At 35.0% G+C, this 14,822-nt stretch overlaps 1 protein-coding gene across 1 annotated transcript; it reads left to right on the top strand.

The window, feature by feature from the left end:
• The first annotated feature begins 2,138 nt into the window (after positions 1-2,138).
• On the top strand, positions 2,139-3,585 carry LOC136202999 (protein BIG GRAIN 1-like A). Its single transcript, XM_065994027.1, has one exon. It carries the CDS (start codon positions 2,295-2,297, stop codon positions 3,471-3,473), a length of 1,179 nt encoding a protein of 392 aa, XP_065850099.1. The 5' UTR covers positions 2,139-2,294; the 3' UTR covers positions 3,474-3,585.
• The last annotated feature ends 11,237 nt before the right edge of the window (positions 3,586-14,822 follow it).

Genomic DNA, 14,822 nt, shown 5'->3' with positions numbered 1-14,822 from the left:
GGTTAACTGAGTTTTATGTTCTAATTTCAATTTTTTTTTTTTTTGTTATTAAAGATTTAATGGGACAAAAATTAAATGATTGTATCCAAATAAATGATAAAGAGTTTAATAAACAAAAAAAAAATTGAAAGTTAAGGGCATGATGATGCTTTTTGCCTATATTCATCATTCAATAATAAGATGATTTTTTTTTTTCTTCTTCTTGTTGCTTCTCTTTTTCATAAAATTTAGTATCATTTATTTGTGATGACTGCCAACTCAATAGAGATCTCCTGCATAAGCCAACAGCAACGAACCTTCGTCTCTTATTTGTCCTTTTATATATTTATTTATTTCCATAACTTAAACTCACCTATATATACAAATAACTAATTTTTTTTTTTATAGCTGACATAATGAATACTATTATTATTATTATTAATTTTAAATCATAAATATCGTACATGTGCATAAAAATTAATCTTGAATAAGAATGTACCTACCATATGCTTAGTATTTGAAAATAAAAGGGAAGTTAATTGAAAAGCAAACAGAATAATTAATTAAAGTGTGGTTGTTTCAACAAAATAGGTTGAATGGTAATAATGTTCAAAGCTGCCTCATCATTAACACTACACTTATTAGTTCTACCAAAAACAACTCCTACATTACATATGCCCGCTTTCTTTTTTTTTTTTTTTTTTTTTTTTGTCCTAACTCCATTTTCTTATGAACATGTCAAACATATAAACAACTAATTTTAACTATTAGAAAAGACAGTCAGAACTAAGTTTATCATAATGTACAACTATTTGAACCGAAGTCTAATCTTGCCGGTCTTCAAGGAGAATGTTCTGAAGGTCTGCAGGAGATGCACCACATTCGTAATGACCCAGGGCATAGGAGCCTGCGAAATTTGCTATCCAGTCAGCAGCTTGTTACCTTCTCGATACACATCGTTTGCACTCGCGAATTAGCTAGCCCAGTGGGTGGTGCAATGTAGTCCGACTCTGCATAAATTCTACAACTAATTCCGAGTCCATCTCTACAATAACTCATGTAAATCCACTATCCCACCCCAAACTTATTTTAAAATACAGATCCCATAACTCTACCAATAAAGCCGAACATATCCCCAAATTAACAAGGAACCACCCTGCTAATTTCCCGTACAGTCATGAATAATGCCGCCTGCCGAAACAGCCCATGGGTTTCCTTTGCTCACACCATCCGTATTGATTTTTGTCTATTATAGGCGGATTCCAACGCAACAGTCTCACACATTTCTGCCTTGGTTTCATCGGATTGGATTTAGTGTATGCGGCAGCGATTACACGGCAGTACTTTCGGCGTCCCTCATTTAGCAAACAGACGCCCATTCCGCGTCGTCCTACAAATCCACCATATCCCAACTGAAAAAATTATCATCCACTCAATCCCATCCATAAGAATTTTGCATGAAATATTTTCATCAATCCAGAAGCATTTTGTCACCTTAAATTTATAGAAAAGTTAGCAGCTCCATCACACCTTTCTTGTGTAATTCCTTGATCACCAAACCAATGTTGTTGCTCAATATTCCAAGCATATCATGTCCGCCTGCCAAAAAAAAATTAGATGTCTATTTTTATAGAACTAGACTATTAATCTTATAAAATTTATCATCCATAAAAATTTTGGTGCTTAATAAGTATAATTTTTCCTTCCTATCAGTATTTGTTTATCTGGTAAGTTCGTAACTCATAACTCATAACTCATAATAATAATAACGACAGATGAATCAATGATTATAAGATGATGATTATCAAGATTTCTAGTTAAGTTAAACAATTAGTATAACGTTAGATGATTAAATTAGAAATTACCATATGTGTCTACTTACTTTGGCCATTATTATCATATTCTAACAGCAACATATGGACCCACGGAAAAATAAATAATTTCTCCTATTTAGGAAAAACTTGAAATACAAATTTAATTTCTACAAGATCAAATTCGAATTTAGAAAGTGGAACCATCAAAAGAAATATTGTATATATTTGGCATTAAAGAAGAGTGCCACGTAAGCAAATGGCAAACTGGCAAGGGGTAATGCACGCGCATGTCACCTCCTCTTTATAAAGCCCTCTCTCTCTTCATCTATCTTCAAGAAAGAAAAGAATTATTGTAGTCAGGCGTGCCATTTTGGTTTCTTTTTTGCATCATCAAATATCATTCTTCGCCTCTGCGTTTTGATTTGATTTGTCTTTCCTTTTTGCAGCTTTTGATCCTCTCTATATAGACAAAATTAAACAATCTCTGAACCTTTGTCTCAAATGATGCATAACCCATCTTTCTCATCTACTCTCCTTGATCATATCTACCGTTCTATCTCTGAAACTGACTCTGATATCCATCCAGATCCCAATTTCTACACACACACAATGCCCAAAAAGCAAACCAATCTTCCTACTTTCAATTTTGACAAATGGATTGATCACAACCTCACCAACATTCCTAAATCACGCTATGATCTAGACCAGGATCAGGATGCTATCTTCTTCAGCTCCACTTCCATCTCTTCTGATTCTAGCTCCGGCGGTTTCTCATCCTCCGATACAGATTCCATCTACACTTCAAAATCAAAATCAAAATCAAAATCCTCTTCGTCCGCTCTACCAATTAGGCCTAAGCCTGTCAGAACAACCGTCTCTGCTCCGCCACACAAAACAGAGACTACTCTGTTTGGCGATTATCATTACAGTTCTTCAAATGACGAAACCCCTAAGATGAATGAGAGTATATTCAAGTCCAAATCAAGAGCATTAAAGATTTACAACAATCTCAAGAAGCTAAAACAGCCAATTTCCCCCGGTGGTAAGCTTTCCAATTTCATCAATTCAATCTTCCCTAACACAAATTCAAAAAAATCGAAAAATCCTTCCGTAGACCAAGAGCGGAAGTTTAAGTCGGGACAGACATCAACTTGTTCATCAGCCTCATCGTTTTCAAGATCATGCTTAAGTAAATCGGAGAAATGTCGCGACGGAGTTAAAAGGAGCGTCCGATTTTACCCCGTTAGCGTTATCGTCGATGAAGATTGCAGACCGTGTGGGCACAAATCCTTGTATGAAGAAGAACAATCATCTAGTCTGATGTCTGTTTCTGTACCGACGGCCTGGAAAATTGGGAAATCTCAGTCTAAGAAAAGTGATAATGAGTTGAAGTACCGTGCAATGGAGAATAGCAGAAGAGTGGAAAAAGTTGCCAGAGATTTGTTGAGGAAATACCATCATAATCAGAAGAAAAATGAGGATCAAATCATGAAAAATGTTCATCACTTGGAAGATGAAGAAGAAGATGACGATGATGCTGCGAGTTATTCGAGTTCAGATTTATTTGAAATTGATCATCTTTCTGTCATCGGAAAATATCGTTATTGTGAGGAACTTCCTGTGTATGAAACTACTCGTCTTCATACTAATCGTGCCATAGCTAATGGCTTAATCATGTAGTTTTTTTATAAAAAATAATAGTATAGAGGAAACTTATTTGTTATATTATATACTGTCTCAGTATTTTCTTATTGGATCAATCTTAATATATATTTAGATTATTGGAAGTTATAAGGACACACCATTCATAGTAGAATTTCTATCATTTTTTTTTTCACTTTTCCCATATTTAATTGTTAACACCAATTGACAATTTGGTAGCTTCCGTTAAGGAAAAATTTCCTTTAAGTGTGAATTATAGTGTTCTAAATCCATGACTTTTGGAGATTGTATACAAAAGATTAACTAAATTATTTTTCATGAATTTGAAGTTAACAAGGTTTTAAATTGAAAGAGAATTTTAATGTTAGATATTAATATATGCATGGGTGAAATTATGTCATTTTTTAAGGAGAATTTCAAATGTATTAAAGAGGTAATACAATCAATCAGTTAATATATCATCTACCACAGATTATTAGTTTTAATAAATACATATATATATACAAGTAGGTATTAATTACAGAGTTGATGTCAAGTTTAGACTTTTATATATATATATATATATATATATATATATATATATATATATATTAATCTCTTGGTATTATTTGCAGTTATTAAATTAAATACCATGAAGAGATTTCTTAATTTATACCGGGAACAATACTTCCGATTAATTAAAAAATGATGTATACTACTTAGTGGAAGTTGATTAGTGTTAATAAAAAAAATTTGTGGATAAAAATTTAAGTAAGGGTAGATATAGGCACTTTTAAGGTTGATACAAACAATAAACCTCATCCATAAAAATTTAAAAATAAAATTTACATATTACCTACTAATAAGAATTAAATTTGACGTAATAGAAAATCGAACTTATTACTCCCAACTTAGGCTTAATACATCATTTGCCCCCTGAACTTATCTAAAATGGTTGATTGACACCCTGAACTTTCAAAGTGTCTCGATAGCCCCTTGAACTTACATAAAATGTTCAGTTAGCCCCCTGAACTTGCATAAAACGTAATCAATTGATCATTCGGTTGCAAAAAACTTAAGTTAAATGCGGAAAATATATTGCACGTATCTTAAAAAAAGTAAAACAATCAAGATCGGGGTATTACGGTTGTAATATTAGAGGATAGAAGGTTTATAGTTAAGTAAGTAATAACTTCATTTTTACTATATTCTTGAATTAAGTAATAACATTCTAAGACACGTGGAATACATTTTCCGCATTTAACTTACTTTTTTGCAACAGAGTGATCAATTGGTTACGTTTTATGCAAGTTCAGAGGGCTAACTGAACATTTTATGCAAGTTCAAGGAGCTATCGAGACACTTTGAAAATTCAGGGAGCCAATCAACTATTTTGGATAAGTTGAAGGGCAAATAATGTATTAAGCCTTCAACTTATGTTAGAAATTTTCTACTATGAATGACATTTATGATTGGAGAGAGAAAACATTGGGTTGAATGGATTGGGGTATAGAGCATATTGGTTGGGATGAAGTTTGGTATTAGTAAAAGACAATGAATTTGGTGAAAGATATAAATATTGGAAGATGATAAAATAAAAAGGATGGAATAGAATGTTCAAAAATAAAAATAATGAAAGTGAAAAGAAAGAGTGGGGATGCGTTATTCATCAACTCAACTTAACACAGATATAGAGAGTGAAAGGAAAGGAAAAAGAAAATAAAGAAAAGAAAAGAATTTAAGAAAACAAAAAGGAAGTGAAAACGAAAGATTCGAGGGTAATCTCAAGCAAAATCAGATCTTCGCTTCGGCCATGGGAATAGAGAAAGCAGCTGCTTTTCCTTTCCTCTCTTTCTCATCTGCATTTTTATTTTTCTGCCCCCAAATACCTTTAATATTTCGTTATTCCAATCAGGATTACTCAAATCTAATGAGATTATTCAAAGGAAAAGCAGTTAGATCATGAAAAACTACATTAATCTGTATATATGGAGACAATAGAATGTCCCTTGTTAATGTTCTTCAATTACCCCTTTATCTCACAATAAAACTAGTGGATTCCTATTTATCGCCCTTAAAATACTTATCACCGCTCCTTATTAGACAATTTTGCCATTTTCATTTTTTCAACTAAAAAACTGAAATTCTCTCAAATTTCTTAGGAATTCAAAAACCCGAAGAACATTCATGGTCCCAAAACACGATAGTAGAAAAGGAGCAATGATTCATCGGGTAAGTCTTTATTTTTTAAAATCAAATCGAAATCACGAGTTCCGTCTCCGGATTCGGAGACGGAACTCTTTGAATATATGCTAAACGGGTAGTTCACCCATGTCGGCCCTAGGGCCAAACAGATGAACTACCCGTTTGGTACATAGATCTACCCGTTTTTCACTAGGAAAAACGGGGGTGGTTCACCTATTTCGGCCTGGGCGAAGTGGTGTGAATCACCCGCCATATGAGGCTCATCCATATGAGTGAGAAAGGCTCGTCCATGTTAAGTAAACAGGGTCTCCTTTGTGATTAACATACGTCCAAATTGGAGTTCTGTGAACATTGTATTTTTAGCAAGCACAAACGAGTCAGTTTCAACACTGGTGTTCACCAAACAAAGGCACTTTGAACTATATCCATTCAGACCTATAGGGCATGCACGTGTTCCTTCAAAAGGTGGTGCTTAATGTTGAAACATAATTTTCCAATAGTTTTGATTTTGACAAAAATAATTTAATCGTAACCCCAAAATTAATTAATCAAGAATTCTAAATCTAAATATGATTTGTTAACACTAATATTCTTGTTGTGTGATTTAAGACAAAATTAAATACAAGCCAAGAAGAAAATTAAATGGGCTTTGTGAAACAAAGAAAGTCCTAAAAGCCTCATCTAGAGGCCCTGCTGACTCCGGAAGCCCATAAGCAAAACGAATGGACAACTGGCAATGTACAATGGACTACGTGTGTTCCCAAGACTGACAGAAAGTACAATGCTATAGAGGCCATGTCCCCTCAACGTACCTCTATCACAACTGCAGACGAAAAGGTTGCAGAAAACCATGGTTCAAGATAGAAAATCCTCTGGACCTGCGACATAACTTTTTGCTTAAAGGACAAAGGACGTCAAAAGCTGATGTGACAGACTCCATTACGGCTATTTCAAATTCAAACGGATCGATTGCCAGCCTCTCCTATAAATACCACGGCATATGCTCCATTTGAAGTTGATGAAATTCATAAGCTATCAAGAGAGATCAAAATCTTCAAAAGAGTTATAACAACATTCAAATACACAAGTCATTGTTTATATTTGTGTTCGTACAAACACATTGTTTAAATCTTCATTGTGTTCTTTAAAAGAACTTCTTTTGTTCATAATATTATTCTAGAAGCTCTGTTGTTTGCTTCGGTCATAAGCAATCAATAGAAGTATAGATAGTTGAGAGAGATTGTATAGGAAGGTACTTTACAATGACTCTATCTATTTGTATAAAGGTTTGTTCTCTACCCGTGAAAGAGTGTTTTAGTGGATTAAAGCTTAAAAGGAGGTATTCTGGGTATGGACGTAGGCTAGAGGCTGAACCAGTATAAATCTGCTGAGTAACTGTTTTCTAAACTCTGGCCTATTTGCTTCTGATTATTGGTGCTCCATATCCGATCTCTTTTATTTGCATATTTGCCTATGTTGTATTACCATCCATTAAGCATCATACATTTTTAACAGAAGCTCTGTTAAGCTAAAAGACAAACTTAAAGACAATATTTAAAATCAGAATCACTCTCCTAAACAGCTTCATCTGTTTAGTTGAACGAGCCTCTGATATTAATTATTTGTCTATGTGCTTAACAAAGGTGTGCACGCCAAATGAGTAATAATTTTAAAAAGATTAAAATTACCTAATAGTTTCATTCGCTCCTTTTAAAACTAATATTACCTCACAAGAGACCAACACTTAATATATGTTTACCTTCATTGACGATTACTCTAGGAAGGGTTGGGCTTAATTAATTAAGTAGAAAATTGAGGGCTTTGCCACTTTCAAGCAATGGAAGGCCTTGGTGGAAAACCAGAATGGTAAGAAGATTAAACGTCTTTATACTAATAATGGTCTGGAATTTTACAATAATGAATTCAACACATCTTATAAAGATATGTGCATCTCTAGACATCTCACGGTTCCAGGAACACCACAACAAAATAGTGTAGCTGAGCGGATGACCAAAAATCTGTTGGAAAAGGTTCATTGTATGTTATCAAATTCTGGCTTATCTCAAGACCTTTGGGCTGAAGCAACTTTAACAACTTATCATCTGGTGAATCGTTCTCCGTCTGCTTCAATTAATTGTAAAACTCCTAAAGAGATATGATCTAGAAAACCCGCTAATCATTCTAATAATTTCCTTTGTCCGAGATCAATCGAGTGCTGACTTTGCGTCTCCTGCTTAGTCTTAAGTTTAGTCATGGGTTGTGTGGATCCTACTTTTATTTTGAGTGCACCAATCATTTTTATAAAAGAAAGAGGATCGGGCAGCTCGTTGGCCTTCAAGCAAACAAACTGCTTCAGTCGTAGCGACATCATCGGTTACTAATTGAATACTTACCAAATCTCGATTCACCTCTTCTTCCCTGCTATCTCAACCAAGTCGATTATGAGATATGAGAATTGCTAATTGCGCAAGCCACACACTTAGGGCTGTAAATGAGTCGAGCCGCTCATGAGCGGTTCAGTGGTCGGCTCGATAAAAGCTTGACTCGGCTCAATTTATAAACGAGTTGCTCATAAACACGATTTAGAGGCTCGATTTGTAAACGAGCCGAATTTGAGCATGGCGAACCTTGGCTCGAAAGCTCACGACCAGGCTCAGTTATAGGCTTGTGAACAAGTTAATGAACATGTTCGATTATAATGTTCACGAACAACCTCAATTGAAGTTCGTGAATAAGCTCATGAATAATATCAATATTATTTATATTTAATAATTATAATTTGATATATGACCCATTCTAATTTTTTTTATTTGATACTATAGTAAAATGTATATTAGGTTAGGAGGATATAGAAGAGTTTTAGGGTTTTTTTTTTGAATAACCATCATATCATTTCGTATTTTCATCACATTCACTTCCCATCCTCCCACTCCTCTTATCATTTCCGCTTCCCTTTCCTCACATTATTTTTTATTTAATGACTAAAATGGGATTTTTAATGTTTATGTTTGTAAAATTGTATTATTGCATTTGCTAAACATGCTATTATTTTATTTGATATTATTTCGTTTGGGAACACAATAAATGAGCTTGTTCATGAACATGTTTAACGAGCTGCTCGCGAGAAAAACTCGTGAACAAAATAAACGAGCTACTCGTGAGTAAACTCGTGAATAAAAGAAACGAGCTGCTAGTAAGCAAGTTCGTGAATAAAATAAATGAGCAGAGCTAAGCTGGTGAACAAGATAAACGAGCTGACTTATGAACAAGTGAGTTTCTAAACGAGTTGAGTTCAAACACAAATTTGAAGTCAAACTGAGCTCAGAACTCTTTAACATAAGATTGAGTAGGTTAAAACTCAGTTCGGCTCGATTACAATTCTACACACTGAATTTGCACGCTCTAAACTACAAATCTACATTTCAAATAGGATAAATCACATGCACACTTCTTTTAATTTTCCCTTAATATAAAGCTTTGGTGGAATCCTAACTTAATGTGATAAGGATTTAACATTACATGAAAGGAGTTATTAATAAAGTAAAAAATATATTTCGTAGTGACTAACTTTATAGTATGTTATAGTATATAGTATTAAACATATAGTTAATTTTGGGATTAAAAAAAAAGTAGATGAAGTTGGGTTGTACTATTACTTAATTTTAGGATGATTCTTCCAATCTTGGCTAGGTGGAGATTCCGTACAGAGGGTAGGGAAGGGAAGGTGCAATCATTGATTGGGTGTATTATGTGGAGGGCATCAACTGAGTTTAAAACGACAACTCTTAACTACCTAGTTCTTGTTCACTTATAAATAATTCTTCAATCATAATCATAATATTCTCCTTTTTTTTTTATTCTCCTTTTTAAATAAAAACTAAACCAGTCTTAAACTTTTTGTGTACTTGTAGGTTGGAATGGTTTGATCTACCTACGTATTAATATAATAATATTAAATCATCACCTTTAAGTCCCAATTTTAGGAATCATTCCTCTATATTCCTTTATAAACAATTGATTATACGAGACGGAATTGTAGTGTTTTAGTTTAGTAGTAGGTAATGAATCATTTTTGGATTAGTGTTGATCTCCTAATCCGAAAATAACATGAAATGATACGAATATTTAAAATTATTTTCATATTCTTTAATATATTTATATGTCAGCTTAGTTAACATAGGTAATCAAATTATAATTATTAATTGCAAACACGACTCGAACTTTTTTTATTAGAGCCTGGTTATTGAGGAGGAGCCGAAGACGGACATCTCAGCTATATTGGCACCCCCGACCTCAACCCCATGACCCCCAAACCAATATTATTAAAAGAAAACATAAAAAATCCGAATACAAAAAAATGAAAGAATAAAAAAATACAAAACATAATCAAGAGAAACGGTAAGAGCACCGTCCTCTCCTATTGTGAAGAAAAGCCGATTCACAGAAGTCCAGAAAATCATCCCACCACGTAAAACTAGAAGCCGTCCGTCCAAAGTTTGCAAGCGAGTCAGCAACCTGATTGCCTTCGCGGAAAATATGAAAAATAACACAGATCATAGCTTCAAACTGTGTCAAACAATTTAACGAATTCTGTCTAATTACCCAAGGAACCGATGTGGATTTGGTTTTCAACATTTGCACTACATACATAGAGTTGCTTTCAATCCAAATCTTCTGCCAACCTTTGTTGTAAGCCAAATCAATAGCATGAACAACCACAGACAGCTCAGCAAGGAAGGCAAACGAACTGGTTATTGGAAAAGCAAACGCTCCCAGACACAAACCAGTACTTGAGCGAAAAATTCCTCCACACCCGGTCTATCCAGAGGAACCCGATACAGAGGCATCAATGTTAATCTTCGTCCAATCCCTCAAAGGAAGCTGCCAAACAATCAGGATGATTCGCGGCCCTTTAGCAAGCCTTTCAGGAATCCCAAGCTCTCCCAAAATTTATGTTTCCACTAACGAATTCCAAGTAGTACCTCGACCCGTCTGAGAAGATTCTCTCAAGGCTCTCCAAATGCGTCTTAAAACCATTACTATTTCTGGTTTTTCACCCTCAAAATTGCATATATTCCAAGTAATCCACAATGCCCAAATAGAATTTCCAATTGCAGCTGCCTATAATTCAGAAATTTGAGAGCTAAAGCGATGAACTATGGCATCACTTATGAGAGCTTTACGTGTCAGGCTTGTGTTGATCCGGCGTCCAAACAACGAGCTAATACCTTGCCAGATAATTCTAGCAAACGGACAAGTGACGAAAAGATGATCAATTGGTTCCACATCAGATAAACATAAGCTGCAGCGCGAGACAATAAAACATCCACGTAATCTCAGCTTGTCGTGAGTAGGCAAATAGTCGAGATAGGCATGCCATGCGACCAACGAATGTGCAGGAGGAACGCACAAATATCGAAGGAAATGACACTATTGCTGCTGATCAACCGGATCCCTAAGCCAATCATACAACAATTTAACAGTAAGAACCCCACTCATAGCCGGCTTCCACACGCATTTATCATCAGCGTCCTTTCCACGCTTAATGCATCGAACCCTACCTTCAATGTCTGAATGAAGTACATGCAGGTTATTCCAACTATCTCCATCCAGATAATTTTAAACGAATCCAAACAAGAATGTTGTTGTCGAGCTGTTAAACCAACTTGAGCAGCTAGTTAGGGACACATCCATCCCTCGTTCCAAAAGTTTAAGATCGAAATCTGACCAATCCACGAGAGACAATGATGCGAAATTTCCAAATAAATGCCCTTAACCGAAGCCCAAATAGATGAGTTCAAAACCAAATGATGTGGCTGTCCCGCTTTGTTTAAGAACTGGGTTCTCAGTAAGTTAAAACAGAGCTAGCTGCCCTGAATTAAGCCCCAAGCCATCTTCCCAGTCAGAGCCTTGTTTAAAAGAAACAAATCCTTGATTCCAAGCCATCCATCTTTGAGATTTTGACAACAGACTTTCCAAGGAACCGTTACCAGCTTCCTACAGTGAATTGAACTAGACCATACAAAATTCCGCATACTTTTAGTCATATGGTGGAGCAATGCAACTCTAGTGATAACAGAATTTACCAGGGCAACTCTACCAACCATTGATAAACAATTGTCTTTCCATTTAGTAAAATGGGCAAGGACCTTGTCCATCAAACAATTTAAATGTAAGTTTTTGGTCGGCCAAAAAATAACGGGACACCAAGATAACGAAAAGAAATCTCCCCTCGACGAATTCCAATTATATCGGCCAGATGATTCCCATGTCTAGCATTGACAAAAGAACCCAGGAAAAGCTCCGACTTATTCCAGTTAACACATTAACCCGAAACAGAGCCATACATCTCAAAGACTTCCTTAATAACAACAAGATTATTCATAGAAGCCCTGTAAAATAAAAGAATATCATCCACATATAATAAGTGAGTGGGAAAGACCCCTGGTGAGGTATAACACATCGGATTCAGACAACCAGTGCTACTCAAAAGAAGCCAACGACTAAGAAAGTCCTCAGCAATTCCAAATAGAATAGGAGATAACAGATCACCTTGTCTAACCCCTCTAGAGCATTTGAAATAGCCACCGATGACACCATTATTGAGAATTGATATCCGAGCAGACGATAAAATGTTTAAAATCCAATCCCTGAATTGTAAAGAAAAACCAAAGGCATCCATTACAGTCAATAAAAAAATTCCAGTTTATCGTATCAAATGATTTCTTGATATCCACTTTTAAAGCCAAATTTCCGCCAAAGCATCTTTTCCGAAGCATATTAGTGCCCTCCAAATCCAGGGATATGCATTGATGAATACTCCTTCCAGGAATGAAACCAAACTGATTCTGTGATACAATGCGGGAAGCAACCAAAGCCAGCATGTCTGCCAAATTTTTTGCAACAATTTAATACCTGAAGTTGCTCATAGCAATGGGCCTAAAATGGTCCAAAGAAAGAGCCCCCTCAATTTTTGGAATAAGGACCATAATGTTTGAACTCAAACCAGGATGAAGCAAACCACTCATAAAAAAACTACTGACCATAGCAAAGACATCTGATCCAACAATATCCTAAAAAGACTGGAAGAAAACCCCAGTAAACCCGTCAGGTCCAGGTGAACTGCCTTTATCCATCGCAAAAACAGCCAAGCGAACCTCATTCATATCCGGACATTTAATTAGCGATTCATTATCTGAGTCATAGACCATACACGGAACAATATCATAAACTAAATCATAATTATTGTAACCCCCCTCACTAGGATCATATGATATCTCACACAATATCAGTTACAGACATGCTTTCAATTCTCAATCATATAAACTTCAATCTCATATAAACTTTACATATTATACATAAGAGAAAGCATTTATAATTTACAATACACGTTTAAGTCATTATCCTACATAGAGGATTTACAAAACAAAAGTACATCACAAGACTCCAAAATGTCTAGATGAGAATGGACTGTCACTGCCGGTGCGACCTTAAGCAAGAAAAACTCCACCTAACCTGTAAAATCTGTTGGCAAGGGGTGAGCTTCCTACTCAATAAACATATTACACATATATGTATATACAAAAGTAATGTAAAGAGCACAAATCAAAATATATCATCAGTACCAAGTTAGAATTTTCAATAGAAAGATATTCACTTGTTTCACTTAGTATAGTAATACTTATTTTAGAAAGGCCTTGCTATACTTAGACAATATATATAAAATGGTCCTTGGGCCCAATCTGTATTCCGGCTCACTAAATTCGGAATACAATTATCTGTGCTACAAAGGAGTTAAACTCAACTCACGTACTCATATATCTCAACACATGTGCTTCCGGCTCACAATATTCAGATAGCACTCTCAACTTGGACCATTTCACATATCCATCTAAGCAAGCTCATATTCATTTATAATCCAACCATTATCTAGTTCCAGTATGTGAACAAGGCTCAACATGCCGTATTTACTCATAACACTGTAACATACTCAATCATACCACTTTCATATCTATCACAACGTATCGCCAACACTCAAACATTATTCACATTATTCACATCAGATTCAACCACATCTCACACTCAACAAGTCACAAGTCACAATACATTCATACACATATATAAGCAATATGCTTACCGTCGCACTTGGTTCGATCTATTCAACACGATCGGGTGTGCGTTCAATTGCACCTTGCCCTCCTAATGTCACATAACATTTATACAATTAGCCTTAACATAAACTTAATGAAAATATGAACTAATATGCTATATGATTTATAAGACACTAACTCCACAAAGTTCATGCAATCTAATCCTTTTGTCTTAGATCATCACATAACCTACTTGCACACATTCTGCCACAACTTTCTCTATATGAATCCAAATGCCCTGTTTCTTAAACCTACTAAAACTATACATATATGGGTATAACATATCCAAAATGCACATTAATATCACTTATACACAATATATGACATGCAAAATGATTCTGTCCTGTTTCCAGCCAAGAAACAGACTACCCAGATTTGCATCTACCATAATTCACTCAACCTAGCTCACACTAAACACAATGGATTGACAAATCCTTTTACATACATATACTTCAAGTAGTTAGGAAACACTTTGTTATAAAGAAACTTTCTCAAATTCGTACTCTAAGGTCCTCAAAATGCTACATCAACATGGCTGCCTCACATGACATTCAATTTCGAGGCAGTCATTTTCCATCTAGGTTTTCTTCATCTATATATGAAATAAAAGTCCCATATTTTACAGAAGGTTTCATAACATATATAGAAACATAGTTTATTCTTTATGTATCTTCAAATTCGAACAATATCAATATGAAAAATATGCTCCAAGATGACTGAAAGCAGTACCCTATATTTCTGTTTAGGGCACTTGATACATATCTTTCATTTGGACAACCTATAACCAGTTAAACAACACCAAAACTTAACAAAATCAATCACAACTCATCCACAACAAATCCTATGATCATACCTAGGTATTTCAGAATCTAAAACTCATAGAAAACAAGCTAAAACAACATACTAACCTTCAACTTGTGTCTATCACCTAGTATGCTTCCTACCTTGACTTGTTTGGCTTGAAAATGGAAGAAATTGGTAAATTTTTCTTTGGAGGGTGTTAGGATATGAAAAAGGAAGGTTTGATGCAGCT

This window comes from Euphorbia lathyris, chromosome 8, assembly GCF_963576675.1.
Source record: "Euphorbia lathyris chromosome 8, ddEupLath1.1, whole genome shotgun sequence".
Taxonomy (NCBI): Eukaryota; Viridiplantae; Streptophyta; class Magnoliopsida; order Malpighiales; family Euphorbiaceae; genus Euphorbia; species Euphorbia lathyris.
The sequence above is the reverse complement of the archived record's forward strand: the minus strand, read 5'-3'. Positions and strand labels throughout refer to the sequence as shown.

Excerpts from the sequence above, each read along its gene's own strand:
- LOC136202999 (XM_065994027.1), top strand. The coding sequence starts at position 2,295 with ATGATGCATAACCCATCTTTCTCATCTACTCTCCTTGATCATATCTAC.